At 44.7% G+C, this 19,435-nt stretch overlaps 1 protein-coding gene across 1 annotated transcript in view; it reads right to left on the bottom strand.

Moving 5' to 3' along the window:
- The window catches only part of insrb (insulin receptor b), an 85,417-nt gene that overhangs the window by 44,738 nt on the left and 21,244 nt on the right, over positions 1 to 19,435 (bottom strand). The window contains exon 2 of the mRNA XM_066695914.1: positions 14,407 to 14,955. Within this exon, the coding sequence (XP_066552011.1) occupies positions 14,407 to 14,955 (549 nt within the window). The remainder of the gene's footprint in view (positions 1 to 14,406; positions 14,956 to 19,435) is intronic.

The raw sequence follows: 19,435 nt of genomic DNA, 5'->3' as shown, positions 1-19,435 counted from the left end.
GTATGAAAGCGGAAATACAGCGCTGTGGGGCAGGCGAGAAAAGTAACTTCCTAAACTTTGCATCAGTGTAAAAACATACAAGACAATTATTCTGCAAAGGGAGGGGAGTACGTTAGGAACAATACATCCATGTGGCTGTGCACTTGAATATATATCTTCAAAAATCAAAATAAAACATGAACATGATCAAAAGAAGCCAAAAGAATTAAGCTAAACCATGTGTGATAAATGGCAGGGGGTATATACAGGAAAGGTGTTTATAACAAATACTGAGGAACAATTGCTCCCTGGAGAGACATAGGGATTTGTCAGTTTGGCAGCTATTGTTAAATCAGGGATGCTGTGTAAAATAAATAGTCATTTCCAGGATGTCAGATATATGGTTTGTTGCCATTCCGGGGGCCGATTCTTAACACCCCCCACCACCACATCCCACCGCCTGAACCCGAACGTCCTGCGGCCCACCCCCGCCTCCAGCCTTTTCAGTCAGTGACATCTCCTTGGAATGTCTTTCACGCAGGACTGTGCACGGCCGGATGGGAAGCTGCTCGGTTGCTTTGCCCCCGAGGGCCGGAGGTCAAAGTGAGGTCGCATTCTCCGGAGAACGCGGAGGTATAACAAGAGCCATATCCTCCTGGACGACGCCGGACAGCTCCAAATATAGCCCCTCGGTTCCCATCAGCTGCCATCGCCACACACAGCCGCTGACCGGGACTTGCCGTGCGTGAGGAAAGGGCATTGTTTAGGTGTAGAGCTGAGATAATTAAATCGAAATTATTATTTTAATATTCACCGTTCTTTTCCGGTATTCAAATTCTTGTACGCATGACTTGCGTTCACAGAATTAGCTTCATGAGCCTATTAAGCTCGGACTTCTTAACGAGACCCAAGTGTTGACATGTTGCTACGGTAATGCAGTGAAAATGACTGGGGACGGATTTATGGCCGAATTCCAACAGGTATGCAATCGCACATGGGCTTTTTAAGATAAGCGCAAATTCAATATACAAAAATATAAGATCTTCAAATATATGCACATGAGAGAGTGTTGCAAGTACTTTGTGTCGTAAGCGCCAATTTCTCACATACAGTCACATGAATCAATCAGGCAATCTGTTATAGATCTCTTGTAGTGTTAAAAAAAAAAAAAAGGTCTCAATCGTTGATGCGTGCGAAAACATCATAAATAAAAATAAATTTGAGCTATGAACAATAAATGAGGCTGGTCCTGGGTAGAAGAAGTAGATCTGTGGATCTGTATTTGTGTTTGAATTAAAACACAAATACAGATCGACTCGTTTAACCAACACCCTGATGGAGTTTGAGTGGTCTTCGAGTGTGATTGAGTAAATAGAGGAGAAAATGCTACGCATCGAAGTAAAAAAAAAAAACATAATATGTAAAAAATGAACCTCACATCAGCAGGAGCTTAAGCTGAAAGAAAACATTGAAGTGTGGAAAGCAGCGCAAATTGACGCCTGTAGAAGCTTAGCAAATGCCTAAAATATTTCAGATTGCATGCTGAAGGTTACTGCAGTTTAACTGTATGGACGAAGGGCTAAAAGACTCACACAGCACCAGATGCAAGGAGCAACTTTGAGGAGACTGCAGATACGATTCAGCAAGCTCCTAAATGAATCCATGAAGAAAATACTGAAGGAGAAAACAAAAAAGTACACTAGGAAAAGTACTGAAAGCTCAAACCCAAACTGAAAAAATAAAAGATGCTTCAGATCCAAAAATGCTACTATATAATTATCTCCACATACCACAAGAAACCCTTTTGTAGTGTTCTTGCTGAACATGTTTTCTTCATTTTAAGGGACAGTATGCGCAATCCAGAATTTAAGGATTTATTTTCTGCCTCGTTTGGCGTCAAACGAAGTGCCTTCTTCAACAGCTAACCCAACAACTAGCTCTTACAATTTGGTGAAGACTTTCTTACTATACAGGCCCCTACAGCAAAACGTACAGCCGAGTTCCCATTGAAAGGGATTTTAGATACAATTCTCCTTCACTTCAGACAAAAGTGTCGGTTAAGTGGTGATCAGCATCTCAGTGTGGAGTTACACAGGTAGGCCTGCGGAGTGTGTCAATGTTATCGGGCGATAGTTTGACAGGCAATACTCCAGAGTGCCCTGAAATAAACCCTTCTTAATGCCTCCCCACCCAAAATCTCCAAACAAAACAGTGAGGTATTTCTCATTTGCCTGATATCAAGTGTGCGGTGAAGAACACACGGGTCTACACTGCCCACTAAGGCTAGATTGGCAGGGATCCTGGGCACAGTGCAGGGACAGGTTTCCTCGCCCAGCTTTCAAGACCAAGTCAGGTTAGAGGGGTTGTACGCCCAGATGCTTTGCATGCACAGGCCTCGCAGGTGCTCTGACACAGGGCCGACTTTTAAGCCTGACACATGTAGGAAAGATCCAATCTAGACCGGTACACTTGTTCTGGTGCTGCAATGTCCAACAGTTGGAAACGGTCAATATTTCTGTCGCTTCTCGCCAAAGCTCAGTGCGCTCCTGCCTAGATTTCAGGTCCTGGAGGGGGGAAGTGGCTGTATTCAGAATTATCGTTTTAATTGTATTCGATTTTGGATGCAAATGTCTTATCAAAGATATGCAAAAAGAAAAAAAAAGGCTGAAAGACAAGAGTCCCTGCGTGAGCATCGCAGCAGCTTTGCGATCTGTGTTTATGTAGACAGGGATTTCAATAGCTGCTCTCGTGCTACGCCTCGGGCTTGCGTACAACTGCGTACAAGCCCAGCTACACAAATATTTGCTGTGAGCCACTGTATGAATGGAGGATGGGAAAGTTTGGGGGAAGGTGAGGTTGTGGAACTTGCAAAAAGTGTAATAGTTAAAATTGTGAGAGGACGTAGCAATTGCTCAGTAATAAAACGGTTTCGGGTCCAGAGAAAATTCGACTTGCACTGCAGACAAGTTTAATGCTCTTGATATCAGTCTGAGGCCGGTGTTTTATTAATTCATTGGCACTGCAGGCCACATGATACTTAAAAAACATCCAGTTCCATGTGCAGGCAATATGTCTTGGTCATGCTTTTTAAATTGTGTCTTTCTTGTCGATGACCCCCCAGGACTAGTAGATCACTTTTATATCCTGCGGTGGAACTCTCACAGACACACAAAAAAACCGCACACAAACCGTCTCAATCCCCGACTCTGAGAACACTCCCAGAGGGTCCACTCGTAACGGTCAAGTAGGAACTGTCCCACAATGGCAGGAAATAATCGGGAAGCACATTCTGTGAACTCTTTAACCAACTATTGTTACGCACAGAGATTGACTTGGCGCCAGCGCTTCCTCCAGCACGCAGGCCGGGACCCAAAGGGAGGCCAGGGCTTTGATTAGGGAGCCTCCCCTACCATGGCAGCCCCTCTGCTGGGAACAACCTGTGTACACACTGCCTGTTACATCACAAAGTTGCTCCCTGGTCGCCTAGCAGCAGAGAAAAACAAGAGCCCTCCACAAGCACCATAGGTTACTGATACTTGCAGGCTCCTTTTTTTGTCTCACTGTCTCGGGTCAAGCAGTCGAGTCAATGCGCGTGCGAGAGAGAGGGGGGGGGGGGGGGGGATTGCAGAGGCCAACAGACTCTGAGAGGAAAAAAAAAAACAAAAAAAAAAACACCCAGCTCCCTTGTCCTGAACCTTGGGAACGGATGGGTGAAGTTTAAAGGGGAAATTTTGCTCACAATAACACCAGCTCCCCATTCTGGGTCAAAGTTTCAACTTTTGTGCAGCGCTTCCACAGGACAGGGGGTCAGCATGATGAACAGGAGCCTCGATTTTGGCGGCGGTTGTTGTGCATGCAACCAAAGTAATTTCATGCAGTTATGTTAGTAGGCTGAAAGCATACAAGAACTATATCAACTATAAAATACTCGTAATGGCATGAAACTGAGTCACCTGGACATGGTGCAGGCTTCCATCCTGGTTTTCGGGGTTGATTATTGTTGAATGGTGAAAATGATTGTACTGTGGGAGACATCAGTCTTTCTCCCTCTTCCTCTGTGTTGCATACTCTGAGCCCCAAAGTGGTACAAACCAGGAGTCTTACATTTAAACCGTGTGAGTAAATAATACCACCAGATAAACAGATTTTTGACCCTGCATTCTAATCCAAGATCAGGAGCACCCAATTCAACAAATAATTTAAATAAATTAATCTGGAAAACACAAAATCTCCGGCAAAGTAACTGTTAATTGAATGTAACAATTTCCCTCAGAGTTCAATGCTTTCTTTCCTTTCTAGACAAGGCCGGGAAACAATTTCGTAACCAACCCTTCACGTCTCCGGCACGATCTGTTACTAAGGCCACTTGCATGATTGTTGTTATGATTATTATTATTAAACAGTGTTGCCGGTTATTTGTTTTGTTTTGTTTTGCAAGCCTGGCCACAATCACACGGCTGGGACCTACTAGCAAAACAATCGCACAGGCGTCGCTTACAGGGGGAGAGAGATGGAGACGAAGGAAAGAGCCGTGCATAAATCACCTCGCAAGGCGTTTGAAAAAGGCTCTGGTTCAGGATGCCGGAGCGGAGCGCTGGCAGGACATTCAGAGTCATTACTTCACGCCCAGTGTCCTGACCCTCACGTCTCAAATATGATTCCAGTTGGGGCACCGCTGGAGCCAAGCTTTTCCACACAATGGCAGTGGCTGTCTGTCTGCAACACATCGCTCGCTGGCGCTTCCCCCGTTACAACACAAGTGTCTTAATATGCACTGAAACGGCAACTGTCTCTCGTGACACTCAAATCAAGAGCAGATCAATTCTGCATCGACGTCTGGCACAGCAGGGTTGCTGGTCTGATTGCAGATGCAGATTGTGCTGCTAGGCTATAGTTGTTTTTTGCTGAGCTTCCAAAGATTTTTATTTTTTTAAATATGTTACCAATAGGCAAAACCACAGCAGAAACACCTTCCTGGGTTACTTCTGCTCTAGTGTCAATCTGGAGCTCCTTCAAGTGAAGACTAATCTGGAAACTGGACCATATTGTCTGTATACCCCCCACTCCCACTCACTCTGCACAGCTCCAGCTTCAATTGCTGGTTTGAATCCCGGTCTGACATCAGCTTTCGGTACCTCGTCCAATTTTCCCTGCCTTTTACGCTGCACAAGACAAGAGCATTTTATGTCCTTGCATGCCCTTAGGAAGCTCCTCGACAATCACAGCAATTTAGGTTTGGTATAAAATAAGTTAAAATGTACTTAAGAGGCAGACATGTTTTAAAATGACCATCATTAGATAACTGCAAATATGTGCCTTTTTGATTTCTTAAAAAAACAAAACTGTTAAACCCATTTTATTAAAACTAATACTAGAATAATTGTTATTTCCTTTCAGATTCACACAGCCATCCTTGAATGGGGGGATACATTAAGTCACACTCGAATCTTGTTCACTTCACTTTCTACATCCTTGTTATTTATTTACACTAACCATCTGAAGGGTGCCACCTGTGAGAACCATTCCCAGAAGTCTTTGCAAACTACAAACATTACAAGTAAGGCGTTGAGGGGGCAGAGGGAGGTGGGACTTGAGTGCATAAAGCCATGATGTTAATAGCATTATAAAGCTAAGGAATAAAGTGCTAATAAATCTCCTGGAATATGTACGACACATTCTGAGGCACGGGAGGGGGGATTTAAATCCTCAGAAGTAGCCTGTGCTCAATATGACTCCAGGGAGCGGCCAATTACATGCATTAGAATAGGGAAAAGCGGTACAAGTTGTGCTATGCAAATAAACATTTTAAAGAGCTGCCATTGATGATGTGGAGGACAGAGCCTCTTCCAGATGCCCCCGGGGCTTCCTGCTGTTAATGAATGGGAGCCACTGTACCAGTACAATCAGCCAGCAGTGCATAGGCTCCCGGGGCGGAGTCCAGCAAATCGGAAGGGAAACGCAGCTGCTGAGCCCATTCTTAAAAAACACGTCGGCCACGCAGATCAAATATGATCCATATTCCGGACCCGGATACAAACAGCCGCTGGCAAAGTGAGTCCCACATCTCTCTCTCGTGCTCTTGTGGTTTTATACTCAATCCCTTCTGAGCTTTAAAATAATAATAAAAATGACAATCAACAATCTGTAGAGAACACAAGCAGCCTGGGAACTACTGTCGGGCTTCCTCTCTATAGCCGGCAGACACTATCTGGAGAGGCGGCATATGCAATACAACAGTCATGTCTTGCAGAGTCCTGTTAAATGCCATCATCGGCACCCATGGGTGAGAGGGCACGGCACCTCAAACTGTCCAAACTGAGGGGGTGTGTCTGGCTCTGTGTGTGTCTGTGTTGAGGGGGGTTACGATAATCTCTTATAAATCTCTTGGCATAATACCAAGTGGTTGTTCCGCACTGAGCCTTTTAGACTCGCTTTCCCCGCCTGCTGTAGATTTATATTCTCCCGTCAGACAAATGACACGACAATGGGCCTTAACGGGCAATGTGCTCCGTTAAAGAATGATGAGGAGAGGGCCCTTCAGGTTAAGAGCTGGGCTTGATGCAAGGAGAGGGCGAGACAGTGTCTGAACAGCGCAATCAGACATTTAATTGCATAACAACAACAAAAATGCCAGAAAGCACAGCTACCAGAGCAGAGCATGCAGATACACCTATCATCAAAGGGAAGTGCACGCTTCCCCCTTTAAAACCGCAGAGAGCTTTGTCAGCCCCTCTGTGCAGCAGGGGAGCGGCCGCCTGGCTTCTGACTTGGCACAATCCTCTGCTTCTGTAGCCTCAGTGTCTCGCAGCAGGGAATTGCTCTGGTATGCCGTGACAAAGACAGAAGCTGATCTCAAATGCTTAGCCCACACACTTGCCCCCCACCATATAAAAATATATAAAATGGTGCCTGATAAAAGATAAGCTAATTACAATGAGGAGAGGGGAAAATATGACTGATGTAGGAGCAAAATACAAACGATGGGAAAGTGACATTCAACAAACGGTTGACATAGGTATGACTTCAAAAGACAGGCAGTGCCAACTTGCTGTCCCATTTTTTTATTTTTTTTTAAATCTCCCCATTTGGTTACGGAGTTGACGTGGCAGCCAGGCCCACAGAAAATCAAACAGGACCTGTGCGGCCGACATAGTAAGGCAGGTGGCGGTTCGCAATACTGAGCCAGAGACAGAGAGAGTTGATATTTATATTGACACAGAATCTTTACATTTTTAAATGTTCCATTTCCACCAAAATTTCTCTTTGAACGCAGCTCCAATAACTGTTCAGTGCCACTCTGTTTAGGTTAAAGGAGTGATTACATTAACCTTGGATAAGGACAAAGTTATCAGGGGATCTGTAGAGAAGAGGAAGCCAGTGATCAAATGATTGAAATCAGACTTGATCTATGTGGGGGATCTGCTGACCTATAAAAATGACACACAACTAGGAAAAAAGACCCGTCTCTTTCAGATGCAAATCCAGTCTTAGATGCGCACTCATCCTCATCCCGCTGGGGAACCGATCTTCTGATGCACACAGGACAAGATGTTTACGGTAATTAATGGGATTAATTCAACCTGCACACATATCACTCTAGAGTTTTTAATTTCAGCATTTAGCAATGGTACAGTGCATCTCCGTACTGCCGTGTGGGTGTGTGGGGGGGGGCAGTGTTGTGGCAGAACAGTCTTAATCTTGTCCTTAGCGTGCTGATTTTGTCGTCATGCGGTGAGGAGCCCAGGCAGGCTGTGGGAACATATGACTCAGGCCCGGTGTGATGAAAACGTACACCCTCCAGTGCAGAACATTACCCCCCCACCGGAAGCACTAAGCCCTGGAGCAAGTTGTTCCCGCCATTGCTCGGGTGACGTCTGTTTTTCTTGGGTGTGCCGCTGCCCACAGCTGCCCTTTTTCCACTCTGGCGTTTCACTCTGCCATCAGATCCACGTACTCCTCACCTTTAACTCAGTGCCTTTTGACGCAGCAAGGTTATCCCATAAACCCGAATAACCTGCGCACCATGCTCCGGGGAAGTGTCAGAATACATGGCAGTGCAATTAGCCCCAGACTGCTGCTCCTTCAAGGGGATTGCAGGGAATTAGCAGCCAGGCCAAGGTGTTCTGTGTCCTCTCGACGTGACAAAAGTTGACTTGGAAGAAGGTTGGCAGGAGGGTGTTAATGTGGTCTCTATGGCCATGCTTTGGCCATGTCAAATCCTGCTTATGGCCTCACGCAGGAATGCCAAGGATGGCAACACGTGGGGAGAAATATTGCTACTGAAGTGTGGTTTCATATCAGATTGCAATGACTGGAACTTTCCGGATTATTTGCTTCCTGAGAGATGAATGCTATTGCATAGAATAAATGAGTATATACAAGTACATATGTAATAAAAAATAAAGGGAGGAAAAAGGCTCCGACCCAGATTTACGGCCTGCTGGAGATAAACAAAAGGAGTCTAATTAATCCAGCCAGGCCATGTTCTCTTTCAACAATGGGAATGAAAGTGCTTGCCCAGAACCGGGGGGTTGGGGGGCATAAATAGATAAATACATACATATATAAATTATATACTATATTCCAACACTGGTATGACAAACCATACACTGTCTGGGGATGGAACCAGATGAACAGAACGTGGATGTCAATGACCTTGGGGAAATAAACGGAAACACAACAACAACAACAAAAAAGCAACGGAGCCGGACTTAAAATGCAGCCGGACTGTGTGAAAAGGCAGCGCTGGGCGGCACAACAGGCCAAGTCACACGCGCACACCAAAAACGTGTCGCGGGGCTCGGCCACAAGACAAGGCCCTTTCTGTCTCCTGCTCGGCCAGAGCGGCGGCCCAGGCAGAGAAGCGAGCGAGGGGCTATTTTGAACAAGCCAGCGTTGGCCACACATCGGGAATTTCCCTGACAACGAGTGCAGCCCAAGAGAGTGCCATATCAAGGCAGGGCGAGAGTGTGAAACCTTGGGGGGAGGGGGTAAAAAATAAATAAATTTGAAAGGCCGCTGCTTTCCAAAGTGGCCAAACCCACTGACAAGATGAATGTGCCGCTCGGAGCCCAGGCACTCTTTGATCCAGGAAACTGCGACAGACGCGGATACTGTGTGTACCTGGGAGCTGTACTTGGAAGATCTAAATGTGTGTTTTACCTTGTTTTGTTTTTCTTTTACCCCCCCCCTCCATCTCTCCTCTTCTTTTTCCACCCCCCTGTTTTTGCATGCCTCCTCCAGCAGCTATTTTGGACGGGGTTTGCGTTTGCTTTCGTTGGGATTTATTTTGCTCCTGTTCATTTCTTGCCTCCCACAGAAAATTTAAAAACAGAAAACCGCACCACGTCACAAATTTCAGCAAGAGCCAGTCAGATGGGCAGAGCGCGAGAAGAAGGGGAATGTATCAATGCTCATGTTTGTTGCCACTACCGGAAAAACCTGAACTGACCCCCGATGACTAGCGCGTTCAAAAGAGAGGGAGAGAGAGAAAGAGGGGAATAGCTAAAGCTCATTCCTGGGAATAAACAGCAACAAGACTGACGGCCTTTAACCTGCCCATCACTGCATGTCTCACTCCTTTAAGTGCCCGACTATATTTCTCACAGTCAAGAAAATTATGCTTTCCTAGGGAGAGCGTGATAACAGTTCAGTCCTGGGAAGGGCAGCCTGTTTGTGTGTGTGTGTGTGTGGTGGGGGGGGGGGTGCTCTATCTCAAAGGTGCCAGGAGGCAACCTCAAAGCAGGAAGGAGGGCCACCGTTAAAGCATTTGCGGCAGAGGAGAAACGGTTAATGCCGTCAAGAGAGCAAAGCCTTGTGCAGCCGAACTTTGACCTGAAAAACTGTGGCGTTGCGCAAGAGCCGGTGTCTGCACAGGCGAACGCCACCTCACAATAACAGGACACTCTGTGCCAGAGGAGAGATAGCGCTGATCTTCGTGGGGGATCTGGTGTTTGTGCTCCCGGACTCTTTTATTCCCTGTGCTGTTGTTTCTCTCCGATGCGCAGGGCCAGAGCAGCCTTCTGTTTCCTTTTCTTTTCCCAGCTTATCTTCCATTTGTTCCACAGAGGAGCTGGCAGTTTGCAGCAGTAAAATGGTGAGGGGGGGGTTTGAGGAGCCGAGGCGATTGTGAAACAGAGTCATGCACACTGCAGTGGCTGTTACCACGAGTACTTTTAATGCTGCTGGACAAGAAAAGTACTATTACAGCTGCAGGATGGAGGTGTTTTTATTTGTAAAGCAATTATTGCTTATTCATCCAAATGGTTAGTTAAAATGCACAATTTCAATTAAATAATATTCAGAATTTTTACTGTGAACTGTGATACTGAATTGAAGGGCAGAAAGGAGAGACATTTCACTACAAACAAATGTATTGCATCAAGAGATTACCTATCCCATTTGAGGCCCAACCACTGGCTGAACCCCAACCCTAGCCAACACCAAAACATAAAACGGTCTGTAGAAAAGCAAACCCAACCCCAAGGAAGGCCTATTTAATTCTACAGCATAAAACAATTACTCAAAACAATACCTTCATTTCAACCTAAATGCAGCCTTAGCTAAACGTAAGACCATTTCAACCTTCACTGATACTACATCCACCGCAACTAATAAGTTACATGAAATAAAATGTAAGAATCAAAACCCAAGCATTACCACAGATGTTGCTTGGGGAATTAAAATGCGTTTGAATGCCTACTCATTTAACTCAATTGCTTTTCTTTGAGGCTATCGTAGATCCCATGGGCCCTAAAGCTATGGCACAGTTTTCTCAAACGGGCAGCACAGGGCAGCAGGGAGCAGCGGCCCAGACAGCAGGGGGCTGTTTGATGCCCAGCGTGGATTTCTCCCAGCTCCCACCACGAGCCCCGCATGTGCCAAGCAAAGCCCCTCTCTTGGCAACCGGCGCGACGGATGCCCTACCAAGATTAGCGCATGTCTGCAGACATCTGGCATCCATTACAGTGGAGGACATAAAAAAAGCCAGCTCTTATCAGATTTGTCATTTATTTGAGTGTGTGTGTGTGAGTGAGTGAGTGAGTGAGTGAGTGAGTGTGAATGAAACAGTAGTTCCGTTCTGTTTTGAAAGTTTTCTTTACAATAAGCGACAAATTCAGGGCTCCTTTAGTCAAATTTAAAATTTTAAAGATACCAAAGGCTACATCTGAATTCCTGGCTTCACAGTTTAAGCCTTGTATGAGATGCAAAATCAGACCAACAATATTAAAAAATATGCCACACTCATATTTTGTCCATTTCATCAGTTCAGTTTGTATCAAAGGCTAACAGGAGACTGATTAATCCTTTGTGCATCAGGTGTCTTGTTGGCATCCCTGCAAACCTCCAAGTGTCCATTCCTTGCTGCATTTACCAAACAAACTGAAGCCTAGACACATTTCCCTGCCAAAATGACATTATGTTTAGGAGATCCCCCTGGGATTAGCAAGTAAAAAACACACACACACACACACACACACACACACACACACACACACAAAAATACCCTCCACTTCACCATTCAATCACCCAGAAAAGCCACAAAGACTTCAAACAGCTTGTAAAAACCGATGGAAATTGCTGCTTGTGCTGCAGTTTACAAAACCAACGACCAAGATGACCCCAATCCCCGTGGTACCTGGGAAGCAAGCTGCACACTTGCTTCCCCACTGCCCTGGGTGTGAGTCTCTGTGCTGCATTTGCAGATTAGAATTCCTTTCTTATATATTGGTGGTGATCACGCTGAAAACAAGACAGCCTTCTTTGCCTTTGATCTAAAAAGAGAGTCTTAAAAAAAAAAAAAATGAATACTAAAAAAAAATAAAAAAAAAATAACCAAGTAAAGAAATCCTTCGCAGTTAATCCCACTCTGCAGGTTAAGTGCCGTTTTCTTTAATGTCTAGCACTTAGCGGTCTCCCTGGCCTTAAACGGATTTCTCCTGAAGAAACTAAATTACAGGACACGTCTTCCCCGACGCTGCTATTTCCAGAACCCCGCGAAACCAAAAACAAACACCCCAGGCAAACTCCAAACACATCTCGTCTGGAAGCCAACCTGTAGCCTAACACAATAATGAGCGCAACATGTGGCTATTTGTCTTCATTCTCCCAGCCAGTAATTTGGGAGATCATTGCGGTATCGTGCTTCTGCGGTTGGTCTCAAACCCATGAAAAGAAAACTCTGACAAACATTCACTAAAAAACAAATTAGTGTATGTGTGAATTTATGCGTAGGCTAACACAAACAGAGCCAAGGTTACAGAGGAGCCTGATTTGCAAGAACTGGCCTTTTTTCTTTTTCTTTTTTTTAAACAAGTGAAGCCCTTGTGTGCAACAGAAATGTTTCAGATTTTCCACTTTTATATGTGTACACTGATATACATAGATCAACATTCAATTAAGATATTTTAGATTAAATTTGTGCGTGCACCGTGGACTTTGCAAATGCAAGAGATTGGATGCAGCCTATATATGAGAGTGTGAGCGATTCAGTTTTAATTTCTTTAAAGAAAATACATACAAATAAATGAATTCAGAACAAAACAGATGAAATAACACTTCAATCCTAGAATAGATTCAGCTCTCTCAACCCTATTTCTGTCCACCTGAAGTATGCTGCAAAACTGAATTTCGCTGCTCTTTCTATTCACATAAGCTCTAAATAAAATGCATATAAACACACACAGTTACACCAACCGGTTCAAAGCAGATTTGGGGAGGATAGCGGCCGTGTTGCGTAATCGCAGAGGCCACATCATAAGCTAAAAATGGTAAGTTTCAGACTTTTTCGATAAAAACACCAATTTTAAACCAGCTTGCGCAAACTAGTGGTCGGCTCAAGCGAGGGGCCGGTGTCGGGTGTCCCGGGAGACGCCACGGATGACTCCATCAACACCCAAAAGGAAAAAGGCTGCAGCAGCAGCAGCAACAGCCTTGTGCCGAGGGGAAGCGATCACTCAGGAATGAGAGCTTTCCCCTCTTTAGCCTCCCCTGGGCCGGAGGACTTGCACAGCAAACTCCCTCCCTCCCTCCCGCTCTGTGAAACATTGCATCATATTCTGGAAATGGCTCCAGCTTTGACACAACACTTGACTAAACTAGTGCTAATCACATGACTCGGAGAAGGGGAGACATACCTGCTTGCTGCCCTTTCCCAACTAAAGGACAACAGACGACCCAGAATGCAACAACTCTCTCAAACTCAAACACAAACACATATATATATATACACACACACACAAGCTTTTCCATGGCTTTTCTTTTCTTTTTTTTACTTTTTGGTTTTGGTTGCCTTTCTTCTCCAGTATTGGATCAGTCACGCACTCTTAATACACACAACTTCAAACTCAACTGGTGCAACTGACCATACTGGCAGCTCAGTTGAAGCTACTCAAGAGCAGCCACGTAGGAGAAGCATGTTTCAGGGAGAATGCTGAAAGCAAAGCACTGTACCATTTGCAGTCCAAGGTCCAAGACGGTCAAGGTGCAAAGTTTAGCACAACAAAACAAAGATATTGTAAAGATGGTACTGAGCCGACTGGTATTGAGACTCGCAATCTATTTATTCATTTATCATACTGTGAAATTAAGGAGAGCAATCTAATCTAGTATCCATATTTTAAGTACAGAAGACCCAAATAGAAAAACTGACATGCGTTTCTACATTATACTGAATTATCCCACTTTATAGTGTGAGAAACTTGTGTTGCTCTCTGTTTTTAGGTCTTCCCTCTGCTAATGTGTTTAGACATCTAATACCATCTCCTTCAAGCAGCGTTTTCTTCTTTTTAAAGCACAGGGGGTGGGGCGTCTTTAACTAATGGACAGAATTTTTTATGGCAAAGCAGGTACCAAAGGTTCTACCTCCGACAACACTTTGTTCTTTTCCACCTCCCCCCACCCAACTGCTCCCTTTTTTAAAGATCACTTGATCTAAGAGAGTGGATTTCCAAAAGTAACTAGGGCAGCAAAAAAGAGCCGGAGTAACAAGGGTATGAGGGATAAGAGGGCAGAGGACTTGGGGGGAGCTTGGAAGAGTCTTTTATTATCGGTTTATTTAACTTGCAGCTCTCACTACTGAACAACACAAAGTTTACCCCACAGCCATTCATAACTCAATTTCATAGGTCTAATTATAGCACAATTACTTAATTGGCCCAATTAAGGAAAGGGTTACTTAAATAAGGTAATTAGTATATTAGGTTAATTGAAGACCATATGACTAGCGTTGAAGGCAGTAGATGAGAATCTGTGACAGCTTAGACACTGCCTTGATGTTCAGATTGTAAGGATCTCAATCAGTATTCTCCATCTTGACATCCAACCCTCACAAAACACTGCGATTTGATTGGGCAGGAGGACATCCAATGAGATGGTCTGTTTGGAATCGCAAACCCAAGTCCCTTAGACCCAAGCGAGGTCACTTACTTCTCTGGCAGTGTTGCTGTGTCCAGCAGCGCTCGCTGAAGTGTCCGTTGAAGATGGTCTGCGGGCAGCTGCTCTTGCCTAGTGTCGTGCCCGGGCACACGTCCCCACACTCCCGGTCGTCCTTGTTGAAGACGATGTAGTTGTCCTCCACAGAGTCCAGGATCTTGGACCAGTCCAGGGTGGACAGGTAGCACAGGTCGGGGTTCTTCTCGATGCGCACGGCGCCCCTGGTGATGTTGGTGAGGCTGTGTAGGCCGATCTCCTTGAGCTGTGGCATCTCGAAGATCACCAATGCGTAGTTGAAGAAGAGGTTGGTGCCGCGGATGACCGTGAGGCTGGGGAAGAGGTCACTGAGGCTCTCCAGGCCATAGACGCGGAATAGCAGCAGGTAGTCAGTGATCATGGTGAGCTTGGGGAAGCGCAGGCCACGGAAGTCATCCGTCTTGGTCTTGAACATCAGCAGGATCTTGAGGTGGCCCTCGATCACGGTGCAGTTCTCGATGGCGTGAAGGTGGGTGATGTTGTTCCGGATGTCCGTACTCTTGCAGACTGAAGGTAGAAGGAAGGAAGGGAAGGGTGGAAAAGAAACAAAAAAAAGTTAGCAAATTGTTATATTTACCAAGATTAAATGATCAGGATTTCAGTTGAAGGCTCACACTTCACACCTCACACTTCCCAAAGCTCTAAAGCTCCCAAATATCCACATAAAAATAAGATTTAACTCCCTAATGCAGAGTGAAGGAAATTAATTAGTGTACCAGCATCAATAGGCCAATGCTCAGTTTTCAGTTAAGTACCGCACATATTTGGGATTTAAAAAAATAATGTTTTCCTTTATTTTCAATCTTGTTACGAGATTCACACACTTAAATAACATCCATTTACTTCAAACTGTATCCCTCTCCAGACATCTACGCAGCGCCGCATACGGCACTTGGGAAAGCACTCTCGCGCTTTGTTCTGCGTACACGACTGCGTCAGCGCTGCACACGACTGAGCAAGACAGTACTCAACTCCAAACATCCTGCAGGTCCCTCACTTTGAAAACTCAGGTGAGATTCCACAACAGGCACCAGCGCTGTCCTCTCAAAGCCAAGCAGCAAAAACCTGAAGGGTATTTAATGAGTGCAAACCAATCTCCTGCAACGTCCACAGACCTGTTGCATATGTTCTAAGTGTTTCATTTACGAGTGTGTTGATCTAATCCAACAGAGGAGGCTATAAAGGTTATAGTTGTGCATTAATACATGGTGTCCCTCCACTACTTTACCACCACATTGTGTTCTGTGTTTTGTATTTTTACGAAAAGATGTAACACGCAGATAATAAATGTATAAGTCTGCTGTTCAGTCCTGACAGTAATGTTCAAGTAATGCGTCTTCCAATCCCTACAGGTGAGAGATGACGTGTGAGGCTGGTCTCCGAGAAACCAGACAGAACACAGAGAGACTGTCTGCAGGTCTGACCAGCGCTGTGCAGCTGCTGTCTTCCAGCTCCAAGCCTCAATGTAGCATTCCCCAGAGCTTCCCAAACCCATCGGTACACTATGGTCTTCCAGCTGAGTTCCCTAAACTCAACTGAACTCACTTTTTCTCTGTTTTCAGAAGCTCAGTTTCTGTGACTTTTCAAAAGCTGAAAACAAAAAAGGCTCTTAGCTAAAGAACTATCAGTTCAATTAAGCAACCGAGAGAATGAACAGAACCAGAATCAGAACACACAAGACCAGGCGTGGGACTTCCTACGCCATCAATGTGCTAATTGGCAAGTATCCCTCAGAGAAGACTTATTGTTAGCAGCAGTGTGAGCTAATGCTTAACAGATTAAGCTCATTCACAGTGTAAATGGAGACTAGCACTCCCCAAAAGAAAACAGACCGAGGCTAGCATTTACCTCTGCATCCTGGGATGGTACTGCCCAGTATCATTTGGCGAAGGTGCCAAAGAAAGATGCCAAGAGATTCTCAGAGAAAGGACATTAAAGGCTTAGTAAAACGGGTCGTCAGCCTGAGAACTTGTGTTGCGTTAACGGTGTAATTCACACACCTGTTAACGCTGTGGCAGGACAGTGGGCAGGCAGGGGGGTTGGAGAAAAATCATGCAAAGTGCTGACCTGCTCTGGGCCCAGGCAAAGAGCATCTGATAAGCCTTTCATTCCCTGGTTGTGCTCTTTAGGGTCATAATGCACAACCACACTTATCTATCTGAAACCACAGTGCAAGTGGCACGGTGTGCAAAATGTCAGTTCTGCGTTCCAAGCGATCCCATTACCCAGAACCCAAACAGCTTAAGATCACAACCCTTTAAGACCAATCAAACTCCCAATCCCAATCACATCATTACCAGTTGACACATGGGCAAGAAACTGTCAATCACAGCATGACCTTGCAGCAGGAAGTGTGGCTGCTTTAATAAAGAGACAACGTTGAGCCATTAAAGTCCTTGGCAGATGCAATGTTTGAGCAGGAACAAAATATTTGACTTCTTATCCTCCTTCAAATACTGTATGCTGTCATCGGTAATGAGTTGTGTCCATCTCTGTTTAAACTAGATATATATGGCACATAGCAATAACTGCAATTCAAACAGGGAGGATTTCAACAGAACTTGCAGTGTCGCTTACAGTTACGAAGCACTAAATAAAACGAGGAGGAAATAAGTATAAAGCCAAAGAATGGATCATTCAAATCCCCTAAAAATCATAACTTGGTAAACATCATAAACAGGCAGCATCTCTCCATGGCAACAGGTGTAGCCAAGTACAGACTAGAGATCCTTGGGAGACAAATACAATGTGTCAGGCTTCTCAGATCAATAGCAGCAACAGGAAGGAAAGATAGTCAGGCACAGTTTATTGGGCTCCCAACACACGGAGGGACATCATATGCAAAAAGACTATTTGGAAACTTGTTATGTCCTTTATGGAGAAGGGCTTTAAAACTGACATAGATTGAGGCCATTAATTATATAAATAAACACAATTTGTACCACTCACTGAAATTAAACTGATTCACCTGGCCTTCTTTGTTTTCCCCAAGGATGAACCTGTTGGTCTCAATCCACTGCAAGAACTTCTTTTGATTAAAATAATTATTATTTGCACTTGATAATAAAGTTTTATTGAAATACCTTTAGAACAATAAAAGTATCAACATGTAAAAACCTACTACTAACCAATCCTGTTTAACAGTACTAACAGCAGCGTTAGCCAGGCTGTGTTCTCCGGCAGTGGAGCAGGTAAGAAAACACAAAGTACTCGAGACAGCTGGGGGGATTACATCATGTTTACCCTGCTGGGAGGGGAATGCTGGAAGCTACGTGGTTAACAGAGCATTGACTCAAACTAACAACTGTGCTTGGTAACTGACAGCCAGCCTGTGGACATTATAACATTACAAAAGAAAAATGGTGTTCCACTTGCAGACAGATGAAAACAAACACAAAAGCAGCTTCTTTAATTCTTCGAATGGCAATCCTGGAACCCATATCCCAGCGTCGTCTGTGCTTTGTTACCACTGAGCAATCAGTTACTTAATTGAGATCATGAGTTTACTTAATAACAGCTTATAAATAGTTCACAAGAGTTATCCATGCCTTTATAAAAAGAAATTAATAAACAATCATGAAACCACCTGCTGTGGATAACAGCGTTTCCGCACAGCCGATTAGTCATCCAATTAAGGGCTCAAGTAAGTAATTGAGACTACAGCTACAATGCAAAGCAGAAGACACGAGGTGGGGGGGTCACGAGAATCCAAAGAGGAGTCTCTCAATAGACTGGAAAACTCCAATTGAAATTCAGGTCACCAGCCTCTAAAAACAGCCTAGAGAGCGTAGACAAATGCCGGGGGAAGAGATGGTGATGCTGAGGACTGGGCCCACCGGGTCGCTCCAGAGAGTGACAGGCTGCCGTTACTGTTTTGGTTATTCAGACTGTACGCAAACGACGTTTCCAAGAAAGAACACCTGCTGAGTGCCCCTTGCAAAGGCTTTGCCGACTGAGAAATAGAGATGCAAACTGCCTTTCAGGAGGAAGGTCTCCAGCACCTGCTGCCCTCTAAACAGAGTCAGTACCATCAGCCACACCACAAGGTTTCTGTAGCCCTGACTCAAAGGATGAAGACAGCCAACCTTGGCCCGAGCACGGACTGAGCAACCGAAGCCTCACCGTGCATATTTTGAAGTGTGCCGACTCAGACTACCCTGTTAGACGTTTAATCCTTGAACAGAATGTTTTCCCAAAGAAAGCAAATTCTTTCCAGGGGCTAACCAGCAGCGACATGCCACAGCAAGTACCTTCACTTCCAAAAGACAACACGGGAAGGAGAAGGTAACTGTATTTGCAGTCAAGCGCTCAAATTCAAAAGTGCATTGTCCAAACCGTGCAGTATGTGTTCCATCATAGAATATTAAACCGACAGGGGCATTACTGGGCGAGTAGGATTCATACTGTCCTATAAGTGAATCGAACGCAGGGCCAGGCGGGAGTACTGTATATGGTAATCAGATCCAATAACATTTCCTTCCTCGTTCACGACTCTCTCACTTCCAAGAACTGCACCAGAAAGCCTTACTAAGCATTGTGATGAGTCAAATTCGTTCCTGTGTGGTTTAAAGAGTTCCCCCTTCTCTGACCATGTTAACCAGAGCGCAAAAGTGATCGATAAAATCTGCGATCACAACCAGCATATTTTATCTGTATAAAAAAAAGAAATGAACACAAATATGGGTCTATTTTTATGCCTTAGCCCTAGATATAAGCATGATGTGCTCTCTGGATATAGCCCCTCTGACTCTGCAATTGTAAGACCCGTTTATATAGGTGATAAACTCCTGGAATCAAGGAGGACACATTAACCCTGTCATAGCCAATCAGGCAGCAGGGGATACTGCTTGAGAGCCCTAGGCCTCAAAATAGCAAACTCGAATATACTATGGACTGGTACAGTCCGTGTATGACCTGCAATATATTTTTTATTTTAGTCTTGCACATTTTTCTTAACTCATAAAACCAACAAACAAAACAAATCAAA

Source organism: Amia ocellicauda, chromosome 22 (genome assembly GCF_036373705.1).
Source record: "Amia ocellicauda isolate fAmiCal2 chromosome 22, fAmiCal2.hap1, whole genome shotgun sequence".
In the NCBI taxonomy this organism is placed as follows: Eukaryota; Metazoa; Chordata; class Actinopteri; order Amiiformes; family Amiidae; genus Amia; species Amia ocellicauda.
Note: the sequence above shows the minus strand (reverse complement) of the source record. Positions and strands in the feature narration are given on the sequence as shown.